Source organism: Coregonus clupeaformis, unplaced genomic scaffold (genome assembly GCF_020615455.1).
Source record: "Coregonus clupeaformis isolate EN_2021a unplaced genomic scaffold, ASM2061545v1 scaf0418, whole genome shotgun sequence".
Taxonomy (NCBI): Eukaryota; Metazoa; Chordata; class Actinopteri; order Salmoniformes; family Salmonidae; genus Coregonus; species Coregonus clupeaformis.
The window spans coordinates 310,001-322,575 of record NW_025533873.1 but is presented as its reverse complement, the minus strand read 5'-3'; the positions used below and the strand labels follow the sequence as shown (position 1 = coordinate 322,575).

Sequence of the window (12,575 nt, the reverse complement as noted above, 5' to 3'; positions counted from 1 at the left end):
TCTGGTAGAGGGCAGGACAGATGAAGCAGGGGTTCTGGTAGAGGGCAGGACAGATGAAGCAGGGTTCTGGTAGAGGACAGGACAGATGAAGCAGGGTTCTGGTAGAGGACAGGACAGATGAAGCAGGGTTCTGGTAGAGGACAGGACAGATGAAGCAGGGTTCTGGTAGAGGACAGGACAGATACTGTACATGTAGGCCTAAATAACTCTAGACACTGCAGCTAACTTACTGCAGCTAACAGTTTAATAACTGTAGATATACTGCAGCTAAGTTTAATAACTGTAGATATACTGCAGCTAACAGTTTAATAACTGTAGATATACTGCAGCTAACAGTTTAATAACTGTAGCTATACTGCAGCTAACAGTTTAATAACTGTAGCTATACTGCAGCTAACAGTTTAATAACTGTAGATATACTGCAGCTAACAGTTCCATAACTGTAGCTATACTGCAGCTAACAGTTTAATAACTGTAGATATACTGCAGCTAACAGTTTAATAACTGTAGCTATACTGCAGCTAACAGTTTAATAACTGTAGATATACTGCAGCTAACAGTTTAATAACTGTAGATATACTGCAGCTAACAGTTTAATAACTGTAGATATACTGCAGCTAACAGTTTAATAACTGTAGATATACTGCAGATAACAGTTTAATAACTGTAGATATACTGCAGATAACAGTTTAATAACTGTAGATATACTGCAGCTAACAGTTTAATAACTGTAGCTATACTGCAGCTAACAGTTTAATAACTGTAGCTATACTGCAGCTAACAGTTTAATAACTGTAGCTATACTGCAGCTAACAGTTGAATAACTGTAGCTATACTGCAGCTAACAGTTGAATAACTGTAGATATACTGCAGCTAACAGTTGAATAACTGTAGATATACTGCAGCTAACAGTTGAATAACTGTAGATATACTGCAGCTAACAGTTGAATAACTGTAGATATACTGCAGCTAACAGTTGAATAACTGTAGATATACTGCAGCTAACAGTTTAATAACTGTAGATATACTGCAGCTAACAGTTTAATAACTGTAGATATACTGCAGCTAACAGTTTAATAACTGTAGATATACTGCAGCTAACAGTTTAATAACTGTAGATATACTGCAGCTAACAGTTTAATAACTGTAGATATACTGTAGCTAACAGTTTAATAACAGTAGATATACTGCAGCTAACAGTTTAATAACTGTAGATATACTGCAGCTAACAGTTTAATAACTGAGATATACTGCAGCTAACAGTTTAATAACTGTAGATATACTGCAGCTAACAGTTTAATAACTGTAGATATACTGCAGCTAACAGTTTAATAACTGTAGCTATACTGCAGCTAACAGTTTAATAACTGTAGATATACTGCAGCTAACAGTTTAATAACTGTAGATATACTGCAGCTAACGGTTTAATAACAGTAGCTATACTGCAGCTAACGGTTTAATAACTGTAGATATACTGCAGCTAACAGTTTAATAACTGTAGATATACTGCAGCTAACAGTTCCATAACTGTAGATATACTGCAGCTAACAGTTTAATAACTGTAGCTATACTGCAGCTAACAGTTTAATAACTGTAGCTATACTGCAGCTAACAGTTTAATAACTGTAGCTATACTGCAGCTAACAGTTTAATAACTGTAGATATACTGCAGCTAACAGTTTAATAACTGTAGATATACTGCAGCTAACAGTTTAATAACTGTAGATATACTGCAGCTAACAGTTTAATAACTGTAGCTATACTGCAGCTAACAGTTTAATAACTGTAGCTATACTGTAGCTAACAGTTGAATAACTGTAGATATACTGCAGCTAACAGTTGAATAACTGTAGATATACTGTAGCTAACAGTTTAATAACTGTAGCTATACTGCAGCTAACAGTTGAATAACTGTAGCTATACTGCAGCTAACAGTTGAATAACTGTAGATATACTGCAGCTAACAGTTTAATAACTGTAGATATACTGCAGCTAACAGTTTAATAACTGTAGATATACTGCAGCTAACAGTTTAATAACAGTAGATATACTGCAGCTAACAGTTTAATAACTGTAGATATACTGAAGCTAACAGTTTAATAACTGTAGATATACTGCAGCTAACCGTTTAATAACTGTAGATATACTGCAGCTAACCGTTTAATAACTGTAGATATACTGCAGCTAACAGTTTAATAACTGTAGATATACTGCAGCTAACAGTTTAATAACTGTAGCTATACTGCAGCTAACAGTTTAATAACTGTAGATATACTGCAGCTAACAGTTTAATAACTGAGATATACTGCAGCTAACAGTTTAATAACTGTAGATATACTGCAGCTAACAGTTTAATAACTGTAGCTATACTGCAGCTAACAGTTTAATAACTGTAGCTATACTGCAGCTAACAGTTTAATAACTGTAGCTATACTGCAGCTAACAGTTTAATAACAGTAGATATACTACAGCTAACAGTTTAATAACTGTAGATATACTGCAGCTAACAGTTTAATAACTGTAGATATACTGCAGCTAACAGTTTAATAACTGTAGATATACTGCAGCTAACAGTTTAATAACTGTAGATATACTGCAGCTAACAGTTTAATAACTGTAGATATACTGCAGCTAACAGTTTAATAACTGTAGATATACTGCAGCTAACAGTTTAATAACTGTAGATATACTGCAGCTAACAGTTTAATAACTGTAGATATACTGCAGCTAACAGTTTAATAACTGTAGCTATACTGCAGCTAACAGTTTAATAACTGTAGATATACTGCAGCTAACAGTTGAATAACTGTAGATATACTGCAGCTAACAGTTGAATAACTGTAGATATACTGCAGCTAACAGTTGAATAACTGTAGATATACTGCAGCTAACAGTTGAATAACTGTAGATATACTGCAGCTAACAGTTTAAAAACTGTAGATATACTGCAGCTAACAGTTTAATAACTGTAGATATACTGCAGCTAACAGTTTAATAACTGTAGATATACTGCAGCTAACAGTTTAATAACTGTAGATATACTGCAGCTAACAGTTGAATAACTGTAGATATACTGCAGCTAACAGTTTAATAACTGTAGATATACTGCAGCTAACAGTTTAATAACTGTAGATATACTGCAGCTAACAGTTTAATAACTGTAGATATACTGCAGCTAACAGTTTAATAACTGTAGCTATACTGCAGCTAACAGTTTAATAACTGTAGATATACTGCAGCTAACAGTTTAATAACAGTAGCTATACTGTAGCTAACAGTTTAATAACTGTAGATATACTGCAGCTAACAGTTTAATAACAGTAGCTATACTGTAGCTAACAGTTTAATAACTGTAGCTATACTGCAGCTAACAGTTTAATAACTGTAGCTATACTGCAGCTAACAGTTTAATAACTGTAGATATACTGCAGCTAACAGTTTAATAACTGTAGCTATACTGCAGCTAACAGTTTAATAACTGTAGCTATACTGTAGCTAACAGTTTAATAACTGTAGCTATACTGTAGCTAACAGTTTAATAACTGTAGATATACTGCAGCTAACAGTTTAATAACTGTAGCTATACTGCAGCTAACAGTTTAATAACTGTAGATATACTGCAGCTAACAGTTTAATAACTGTAGATATACTGCAGCTAACAGTTTAATAACTGTAGATATACTGCAGCTAACAGTTTAATAACTGTAGCTATACTGTAGCTAACAGTTTAATAACTGTAGATATACTGCAGCTAACAGTTTAATAACTTTGTAGCTATACTGCAGCTAACAGTTTAATAACTGTAGATATACTGCAGCTAACAGTTTAATAACTGTAGATATACTGCAGCTAACAGTTTAATAACTGTAGCTATACTGCAGCTAACAGTTTAATAACTGTAGATATACTGCAGCTAGCTTACTGTAGCTAACACTTTATTTACAGTGCTGGCACCTTTCTTTGCTAGCTACCGTAACGGAGGTGGCTCCAATCATGCTTGTGTGAGTGTATGTCAGGGTGTGATATCGTGTGTGTGTGTGTGTGTGTGTGATGTTGTGTGTGTGTGTGTGTGTGTGTGTGATGTCGTGTGTGTGTGTGTGTGTGTGTGTGTGTGTGTGGGGGGGGGCCTCAGAGGGGAGGGTTTCTCCAGGCTCAGGGTCTCCAGGTCAGAGGCTAGAGGTCAAGGACCATCCCTCTGCCTAAACAGAATCTTCACTAGAGGAGAACCCACACACACCCCATTGGGCAACAGAGCTTTCTCGAGAAACTTGACACCAGCCGTCAAACCTCTAAAAACACACAATGAATGAGAAGGTCTGTTGAATTCACAGTCCGATCAGCAACACAATCACTGCCACTCAGCATTCATATAGAGGTGTGTGTGTGTTTGTGTGTGTGTATATTTTACTTAGAGGAGGCGGTACACTGCAGTCCTCCAGAGGCGGTGAGGGTCCAGTACTTCCCGGCGGCGGTCCGGAATGCACACTTCCTGTTTCCTGTCTCGCGACTCATCTCCACCTGGAACACTTCCTGGTCTCCCTCCTCATCCTGATTGGCCGACAGGTCCATGCCTGGGCGGGGCCAAGGGGAGCAGGGTTAGAGACAGAACGAGCAGAAACCCTAGAGTGTACAAAACATTAGGAACACCTCCTAATATCGAGTTGCACCCCCCCTTTTGCCCTCAGAACTGCCCCAATTCATCGTCACGTTGGCTGGATGTCCTTTGGGTGGTGGACCATTCTTGATACAAACGGAAATTGTTGAGCGTGAAAAACCCAGCAGCGTTGCAGTTCTTAACACACCGGTGCACCTGGCACCTACTACCATACCCGTTCAAAAGGCACTTAAATCATTGTCTTGCCCATTCACCCTCAATGGCACACATACACAATCCATGTCTCAATTGTCTCAAGGCTTAAATACCCTTCTTTAACCTGTCTCCTCCCCTTTCATCTACACTGATTGAAGTGGATTTAACAAGTGACATTAATAAGGGATCATAGCTTTCACCTGGATTCACCTGGTCAGTCTCACACACATCAGTGCGTCATCACCAGGGTTCCAGACATCAGTCAGACAGTAACCAGTAGAAACACACTACAGTCAGACAGTCAGTCAGTCAGTAACCAGTAGAAACACACTACAGTCAGTCAGACAGTAACCAGTAGAAACACACTACAGTCAGACAGTAACAAGTAGAAACACACTACAGTCAGTCAGTAACCAGTAGAAACACACTACAGTCAGTCAGACAGTAACCAGTAGAAACACACTACAGTCAGTCAGACAGTAACCAGTAGAAACACACCACAGTCAGTCAGTAACCAGTAGAAACACACTACAGTCAGTCAGTCAGTAACCAGTAGAAACACACTACAGTCAGTCAGTAACCAGTAGAAACACACTACAGTCAGTCAGTCAGTAACCAGTAGAAACACACTACAGTCAGTCAGTCAGTAACCAGTAGAAACACACTACAGTCAGTCAGTCAGTAACCAGTAGAAACACCCTACAGTCAGTCAGTAACCAGTAGAAACACCCTACAGTCAGTCAGACAGTAACCAGTAGAAACACCCTACAGTCAGTCAGACAGTAACCAGTAGAAACACACTACAGTCAGTCAGACAGTAACCAGTAGAAACACACTACAGTCAGACAGTAACCAGTAGAAACACACTACAGTCAGACAGTAACCAGTAGAAACATACTACAGTCAGACAGTAACCAGTAGAAACACACTACAGTCAGTCAGTAACCAGTAGAAACACACTAGTCAGTCAGTAACCAGTAGAAACACACTACAGTCAGACAGTAACCAGTAGAAACACACTACAGTCAGTCAGACAGACAGTAACCAGTAGAAACACACTACAGTCAGTCAGTAACCAGTAGAAACACACTACAGTCAGACAGTAACCAGTAGAAACACACTACAGTCAGACAGTAACCAGTAGAAACACACTACAGTCAGACAGTAACCAGTAGAAACACACTACAGTCAGTCAGTAACCAGTAGAAACACACTACAGTCAGTCAGACAGTAACCAGTAGAAACACACTACAGTCAGTCAGTAACCAGTAGAAACACACTACAGTCAGACAGTAACCAGTAGAAACACACTACAGTCAGACAGTAACCAGTAGAAACACACTACAGTCAGTCAGTAACCAGTAGAAACACACTAGTCAGTCAGTAACCAGTAGAAACACACTACAGTCAGACAGTAACCAGTAGAAACACACTACAGTCAGTCAGACAGACAGTAACCAGTAGAAACACACTACAGTCAGTCAGTAACCAGTAGAAACACACTACAGTCAGACAGTAACCAGTAGAAACACACTACAGTCAGACAGTAACCAGTAGAAACACACTACAGTCAGTCAGTCAGTAACCAGTAGAAACACACTACAGTCAGTCAGACAGTAACCAGTAGAAACACACTACAGTCAGTCAGACAGTAACCAGTAGAAACACACTAGTCAGTCAGTAACCAGTAGAAACACACTAGTCAGTCAGTAACCAGTAGAAACACACTAGTCAGTCAGTAACCAGTAGAAACACACTAGTCAGACAGTAACCAGTAGAAACACACTACAGTCAGACAGTAACCAGTAGAAACACACTAGTCAGTCAGTAACCAGTAGAAACACACTAGTCAGTCAGTAACCAGTAGAAACACACTACAGTCAGTCAGTCAGTAACCAGTAGAAACACACTACAGTCAGTCAGTAACCAGTAGAAACACACTACAGTCAGTCAGACAGTAACCAGTAGAAACACACTACAGTCAGTCAGACAGTAACCAGTAGAAACACACCACAGTCAGTCAGTAACCAGTAGAAACACACTACAGTCAGTCAGTCAGTAACCAGTAGAAACACACTACAGTCAGTCAGTCAGTAACCAGTAGAAACACACTACAGTCAGTCAGTCAGTAACCAGTAGAAACACACTACAGTCAGTCAGTCAGTAACCAGTAGAAACACACTACAGTCAGTCAGTCAGTAACCAGTAGAAACACCCTACAGTCAGTCAGTAACCAGTAGAAACACCCTACAGTCAATTCAGTAACCAGTAGAAACACCCCTACAGTCAGTCAGACAGTAACCAGTAGAAACACACTACAGTCAGTCAGACAGTAACCAGTAGAAACACACTACAGTCAGACAGTAACCAGTAGAAACACACTACAGTCAGTCAGACAGTAACCAGTAGAAACACACTACAGTCAGTCAGACAGTAACCAGTAGAAACACACTAGTCAGTCAGTAACCAGTAGAAACACACTAGTCAGTCAGTAACCAGTAGAAACACACTAGTCAGTCAGTAACCAGTAGAAACACACTAGTCAGACAGTAACCAGTAGAAACACACTACTACAGTCAGACAGTAACCAGTAGAAACACACTAGTCAGTCAGTAACCAGTAGAAACACACTAGTCAGTCAGTAACCAGTAGAAACACACTACAGTCAAGTTAGTCAGTAACCAGTAGAAACACACTACAGTCAGACAGTAACAAGTAGAAACACACTACAGTCAGACAGTAACCAGTAGAAACACACTACAGTCAGTCAGACAGTAACCAGTAGAAACACACCACAGTCAGTCAGTAACCAGTAGAAACACACTACAGTCAGTCAGTAACCAGTAGAAACACACTACAGTCAGTCAGTCAGTAACCAGTAGAAACACACTACAGTCAGTCAGTCAGTAACCAGTAGAAACACACTACAGTCAGTCAGTCAGTAACCAGTAGAAACACACTACAGTCAGTCAGTCAGTAACCAGTAGAAACACCCTACAGTCAGTCAGTAACCAGTAGAAACACCCTACAGTCAGTCAGTAACCAGTAGAAACACCCTACAGTCAGTCAGACAGTAACCAGTAGAAACACACTACAGTCAGTCAGACAGTAACCAGTAGAAACACACTACAGTCAGACAGTAACCAGTAGAAACACACTACAGTCAGTCAGACAGTAACCAGTAGAAACACACTACAGTCAGTCAGACAGTAACCAGTAGAAACACACTACAGTCAGACAGTAACCAGTAGAAACACCCTACAGTCAGTCAGACAGTAACCAGTAGAAACACACTACAGTCAGTCAGACAGTAACCAGTAGAAACACACTACAGTCAGACAGTAACCAGTAGAAACACACTACAGTCAGTCAGACAGTAACCAGTAGAAACACACTACAGTCAGACAGTAACCAGTAGAAACACACTACAGTCAGTCAGTAACCAGTAGAAACACACTAGTCAGTCAGTAACCAGTAGAAACACACTACAGTCAGACAGTAACCAGTAGAAACACACTACAGTCAGTCAGACAGACAGTAACCAGTAGAAACACACTACAGTCAGTCAGTAACCAGTAGAAACACACTACAGTCAGACAGTAACCAGTAGAAACACACTACAGTCAGACAGTAACCAGTAGAAACACACTACAGTCAGTCAGTCAGTAACCAGTAGAAACACACTACAGTCAGTCAGACAGTAACCAGTAGAAACACACTACAGTCAGTCAGTCAGTAACCAGTAGAAACACACTACAGTCAGACAGTAACCAGTAGAAACACACTACAGTCAGACAGTAACCAGTAGAAACACACTACAGTCAGACAGTAACCAGTAGAAACACACTACAGTCAGTCAGTCAGTAACCAGTAGAAACACACTACAGTCAGTCAGACAGTAACCAGTAAGAAACACACTACAGTCAGTCAGTCAGTAACCAGTAGAAACACACTACAGTCAGACAGTAACCAGTAGAAACACACTACAGTCAGACAGTAACCAGTAGAAACACACTACAGTCAGTCAGTAACCAGTAGAAACACACTAGTCAGTCAGTAACCAGTAGAAACACACTACAGTCAGACAGTAACCAGTAGAAACACACTACAGTCAGTCAGACAGACAGTAACCAGTAGAAACACACTACAGTCAGTCAGTAACCAGTAGAAACACACTACAGTCAGACAGTAACCAGTAGAAACACACTACAGTCAGTCAGTCAGTAACCAGTAGAAACACACTACAGTCAGTCAGACAGTAACCAGTAGAAACACACTACAGTCAGTCAGACAGTAACCAGTAGAAACACACTACAGTCAGTCAGACAGTAACCAGTAGAAACACACTACAGTCAGTCAGTCAGTAACCAGTAGAAACACACTACAGTCAGACAGTAACCAGTAGAAACACACTAGTCAGACAGTAACCAGTAGAAACACACTAGTCAGTCAGTAACCAGTAGAAACACACTAGTCAGTCAGTAACCAGTAGAAACACACTAGTCAGTCAGTAACCAGTAGAAACACACTAGTCAGTCAGTAACCAGTAGAAACACACTAGTCAGACAGTAACCAATAGAAACACACTACAGTCAGACAGTAACCAGTAGAAACACACTACAGTCAGTCAGTAACCAGTAGAAACACACTAGTCAGACAGTAACCAGTAGAAACACACTACAGTCAGACAGTAACCAGTAGAAACACACTACAGTCGGACAGTAACCAGTAGAAACACACTAGTCAGTCAGTAACCAGTAGAAACACACTACAGTCAGACACATACTGTCTGGTCAGGATCAGCAACATCAGAGAGCTGGGATTAGAGGCCGTCCTACAGCTGAACACGTCTAAAACCCACAGCTGCCAAGCTACACCCAGACCCCTGCCACAGCTGCCAAGCTACACCCAGACCCCTGCCACAGCTGCCAAGCTACACCCAGACCCCTGCCACAGCTGCCAAGCTACACCCAGACCCCTGCCACAGCTGCCAAGCTACACCCAGACCCCTGCCACGGCTGCCAAGCTACACCCAGACCCCTGCCACAGCTGCCAAGCTACACCCAGACCCCTGCCACAGCTGCCAAGCTACACCCAGACCCCTGCCACAGCTGCCAAGCTACACCCAGACCCCTGCCACAGCTGCCAAGCTACACCCAGACCCCTGCCACAGCTGCCAAGCTACACCCAGACCCCTGCCACAGCTGCCAAGCTACACCCAGACCCCTGCCACAGCTGCCAAGCTACACCCAGACCCCTGCCAAGCTACACCCAGACCCCTGCCAAGCTACACCCAGACCCCCCTGCCAAGCTACACCCAGACCCCTGCCAAGCTACACCCAGACCCCTGCCAAAGCTACACCCAGACCCCTGCCAAGCTACACCCAGACCCCTGCCACAGCTGCCAAGCTACACCTAGACCCCTGCCACAGCTGCCAAGCTACCCAGACCCCTGCCACAGCTGCCAAGCTACACCCAGACCCCTGCCAAGCTACACCCAGACCCCTGCCAAGCTACACCCAGACCCCTGCCACAGCTGCCAAGCTACACCCAGACCCCTGCCAAGCTACACCCAGACCCCTGCCGCAGCTCCAGGGTTTAATCCCGCATGGAATTATGGTTTATAGAACAGTTAGGAGGATGCAGCCAGAGGAGGGAGGGAGGGAGGAGCACCAGAGGAGGGAGGGAGGGAGGGAGGAGCACCAGAGGAGGGAGGGAGGAGCACCAGAGGAGGGAGGGAGGAGCACCAGAGGAGGAGGGAGGAGCACCAGAGGAGGGAGGGAGGGAGGAGGGAGGAGCACCAGAGGAGGGAGGAGGAGCACCAGAGGAGGGAGGGAGGAGCACCAGAGGAGGGAGGGAGGGAGGAGGAGCACCAGAGGAGGGAGGAAGGGAGGATGCAGCCAGAGAAGGGAGGGAGGAGCACCAGAGGAGGGAGGGAGGGAGGGAGGGAGGGAGGAGCACCAGAGGAGGGAGGGAGGGAGGATGCAGCCAGAGGAGGGAGGGAGGGAGGGAGGAGCACCAGAGGAGGGAGGGAGGGAGGGAGGAGCACCAGAGGAGGAGGGAGGGAGGGAGGGAGGGAGGAGGAGGAGCACCAGAGGAGGGAGGGGAGGGGAGGAAGGAGGAGCACCAGAGGAGGGAGGGAGGATGCAGCCAGAGGAGGGAGGGAGGGAGGAGGGAGGAGCACCAGAGGAGGGAGGGAGGGAGGAGGAGCACCAGAGGGAGGGAGGGAGGAGCACCAGAGGGAGGGAGGAGGAGCACCAGAGGGAGGGAGGGAGGAGCACCAGAGGAGGGAGGGAGGGAGGGAGGGAGGAGCACCAGAGGAGGGAGGGAGGGAGGGAGGAGCACCAGAGGAGGAGGGAGGGAGGATGCAGCCAGAGGAGGGAGGGAGGGAGGGAGGAGCACCAGAGGAGGGAGGGAGGAGCACCAGAGGAGGGAGGGAGGAGCACCAGAGGGAGGGAGGAGGAGCACCAGAGGAGGGAGGGAGGGAGGGAGGAGCACCAGAGGAGGGAGGGAGGGAGGGAGAGCACCAGAGGAGGGAGGAGGGAGGATGCAGCCAGAGGAGGGAGGGAGGGAGGAGGAGGGAGGGAGGGAGGGAGGGAGGGAGGGAGGGAGGGAGGGAGGGAGGAGCACCAGAGGAGGGAGGGAGGAGGATGCAGCCAGAGGAGGGAGGGAGGGAGGGAGGGAGGGAGGAGCACCAGAGGAGGGAGGGAGGGAGGGAGGAGTACCAGAGGAGGGAGGGAGGAGTACCAGAGGAGGGAGGGAGGGAGGGAGGGAGGAGCACCAGAGGAGGGAGGGAGGGGAGGGAGGAGCACCAGAGGAGGGAGGGAGGGAGGGAGGATGCAGCCAGAGGGAGGGAGGGAGGGAGGATGCAGCCAGAGGAGGAGGGAGGGAGGGAGGAGCACCAGAGGAGGGAGGGAGGGAGGATGCAGCCAGAGGAGGGAGGGAGGAGCACCAGAGGAGGGAGGGAGGGAGGGAGGAGCACCAGAGGAGGGAGGGAGGGAGGGAGGGAGGATGCAGCCAGAGGAGGGAGGGAGGGAGGGAGGAGCACCAGAGGAGGGAGGGAGGGAGGAGCACCAGAGGAGGGAGGGAGGGAGGGAGGAGCACCAGAGGAGGGAGGGAGGAGCACCAGAGGTCATTAAAAATCACAAACTCCATCAGGGGCACATAAAGACAGAATGAAACTCAAAACAGTCTTCATCATAAGGAAGGTTTCTGAGTCAAGAGGTGAACAAGGTAATTTAGCTCACTAAAGAACTCTAAAGCCAAAAGATGTTTGGGCTGGACTCTACCTTTTTTAAACTACAAAGAGTCACTCACTGGCCCCATTACAAAAAGGTCACCAACACATCTATTGGGGTGGGGGGATTTCCAAGGGTCTGGAAGTCGGCCATAATAACGCCCATCTTTAAATCAGGTGACCGTGGTGACGTGAGTACCTACAATACACCGACATGTCTTGTATTCCAGATCATACATTTCCTGGCTCCTCCCCCTCCACTTAACATAAAACCCAACCCCCAAGGCAGCAGGTCCACAAGGTAATAATAATAATAATAATAATAATAATAATAATAATAATAAATAATAATCCATTTAGCAGATGCTTTTATCCAAAGCGACTTACAGTCATGCGTGCATACATTTGTGTGTATGGGTGGTCCCGGGGATCGAACCCACTACCTTGGTGTTACAAGCACCATGCTCTACCAGATGAGCTACAGAGTGTGTATGTTATGTGTACGTGTGTGTGTCTCTTCACAGTCCC

The 12,575-nt window shown here is 44.8% G+C and overlaps 1 protein-coding gene across 1 annotated transcript in view; it reads right to left on the bottom strand.

Annotated features, from left to right (window-relative positions):
• Positions 1–12,575, bottom strand: part of LOC123484720 (fascin-like) — a 44,602-nt gene that overhangs the window by 9,707 nt on the left and 22,320 nt on the right. Inside the window, exon 5 of the mRNA XM_045215290.1 lies at positions 4,409–4,571. Within this exon, the coding sequence (XP_045071225.1) occupies positions 4,409–4,571 (163 nt within the window). The remainder of the gene's footprint in view (positions 1–4,408; positions 4,572–12,575) is intronic.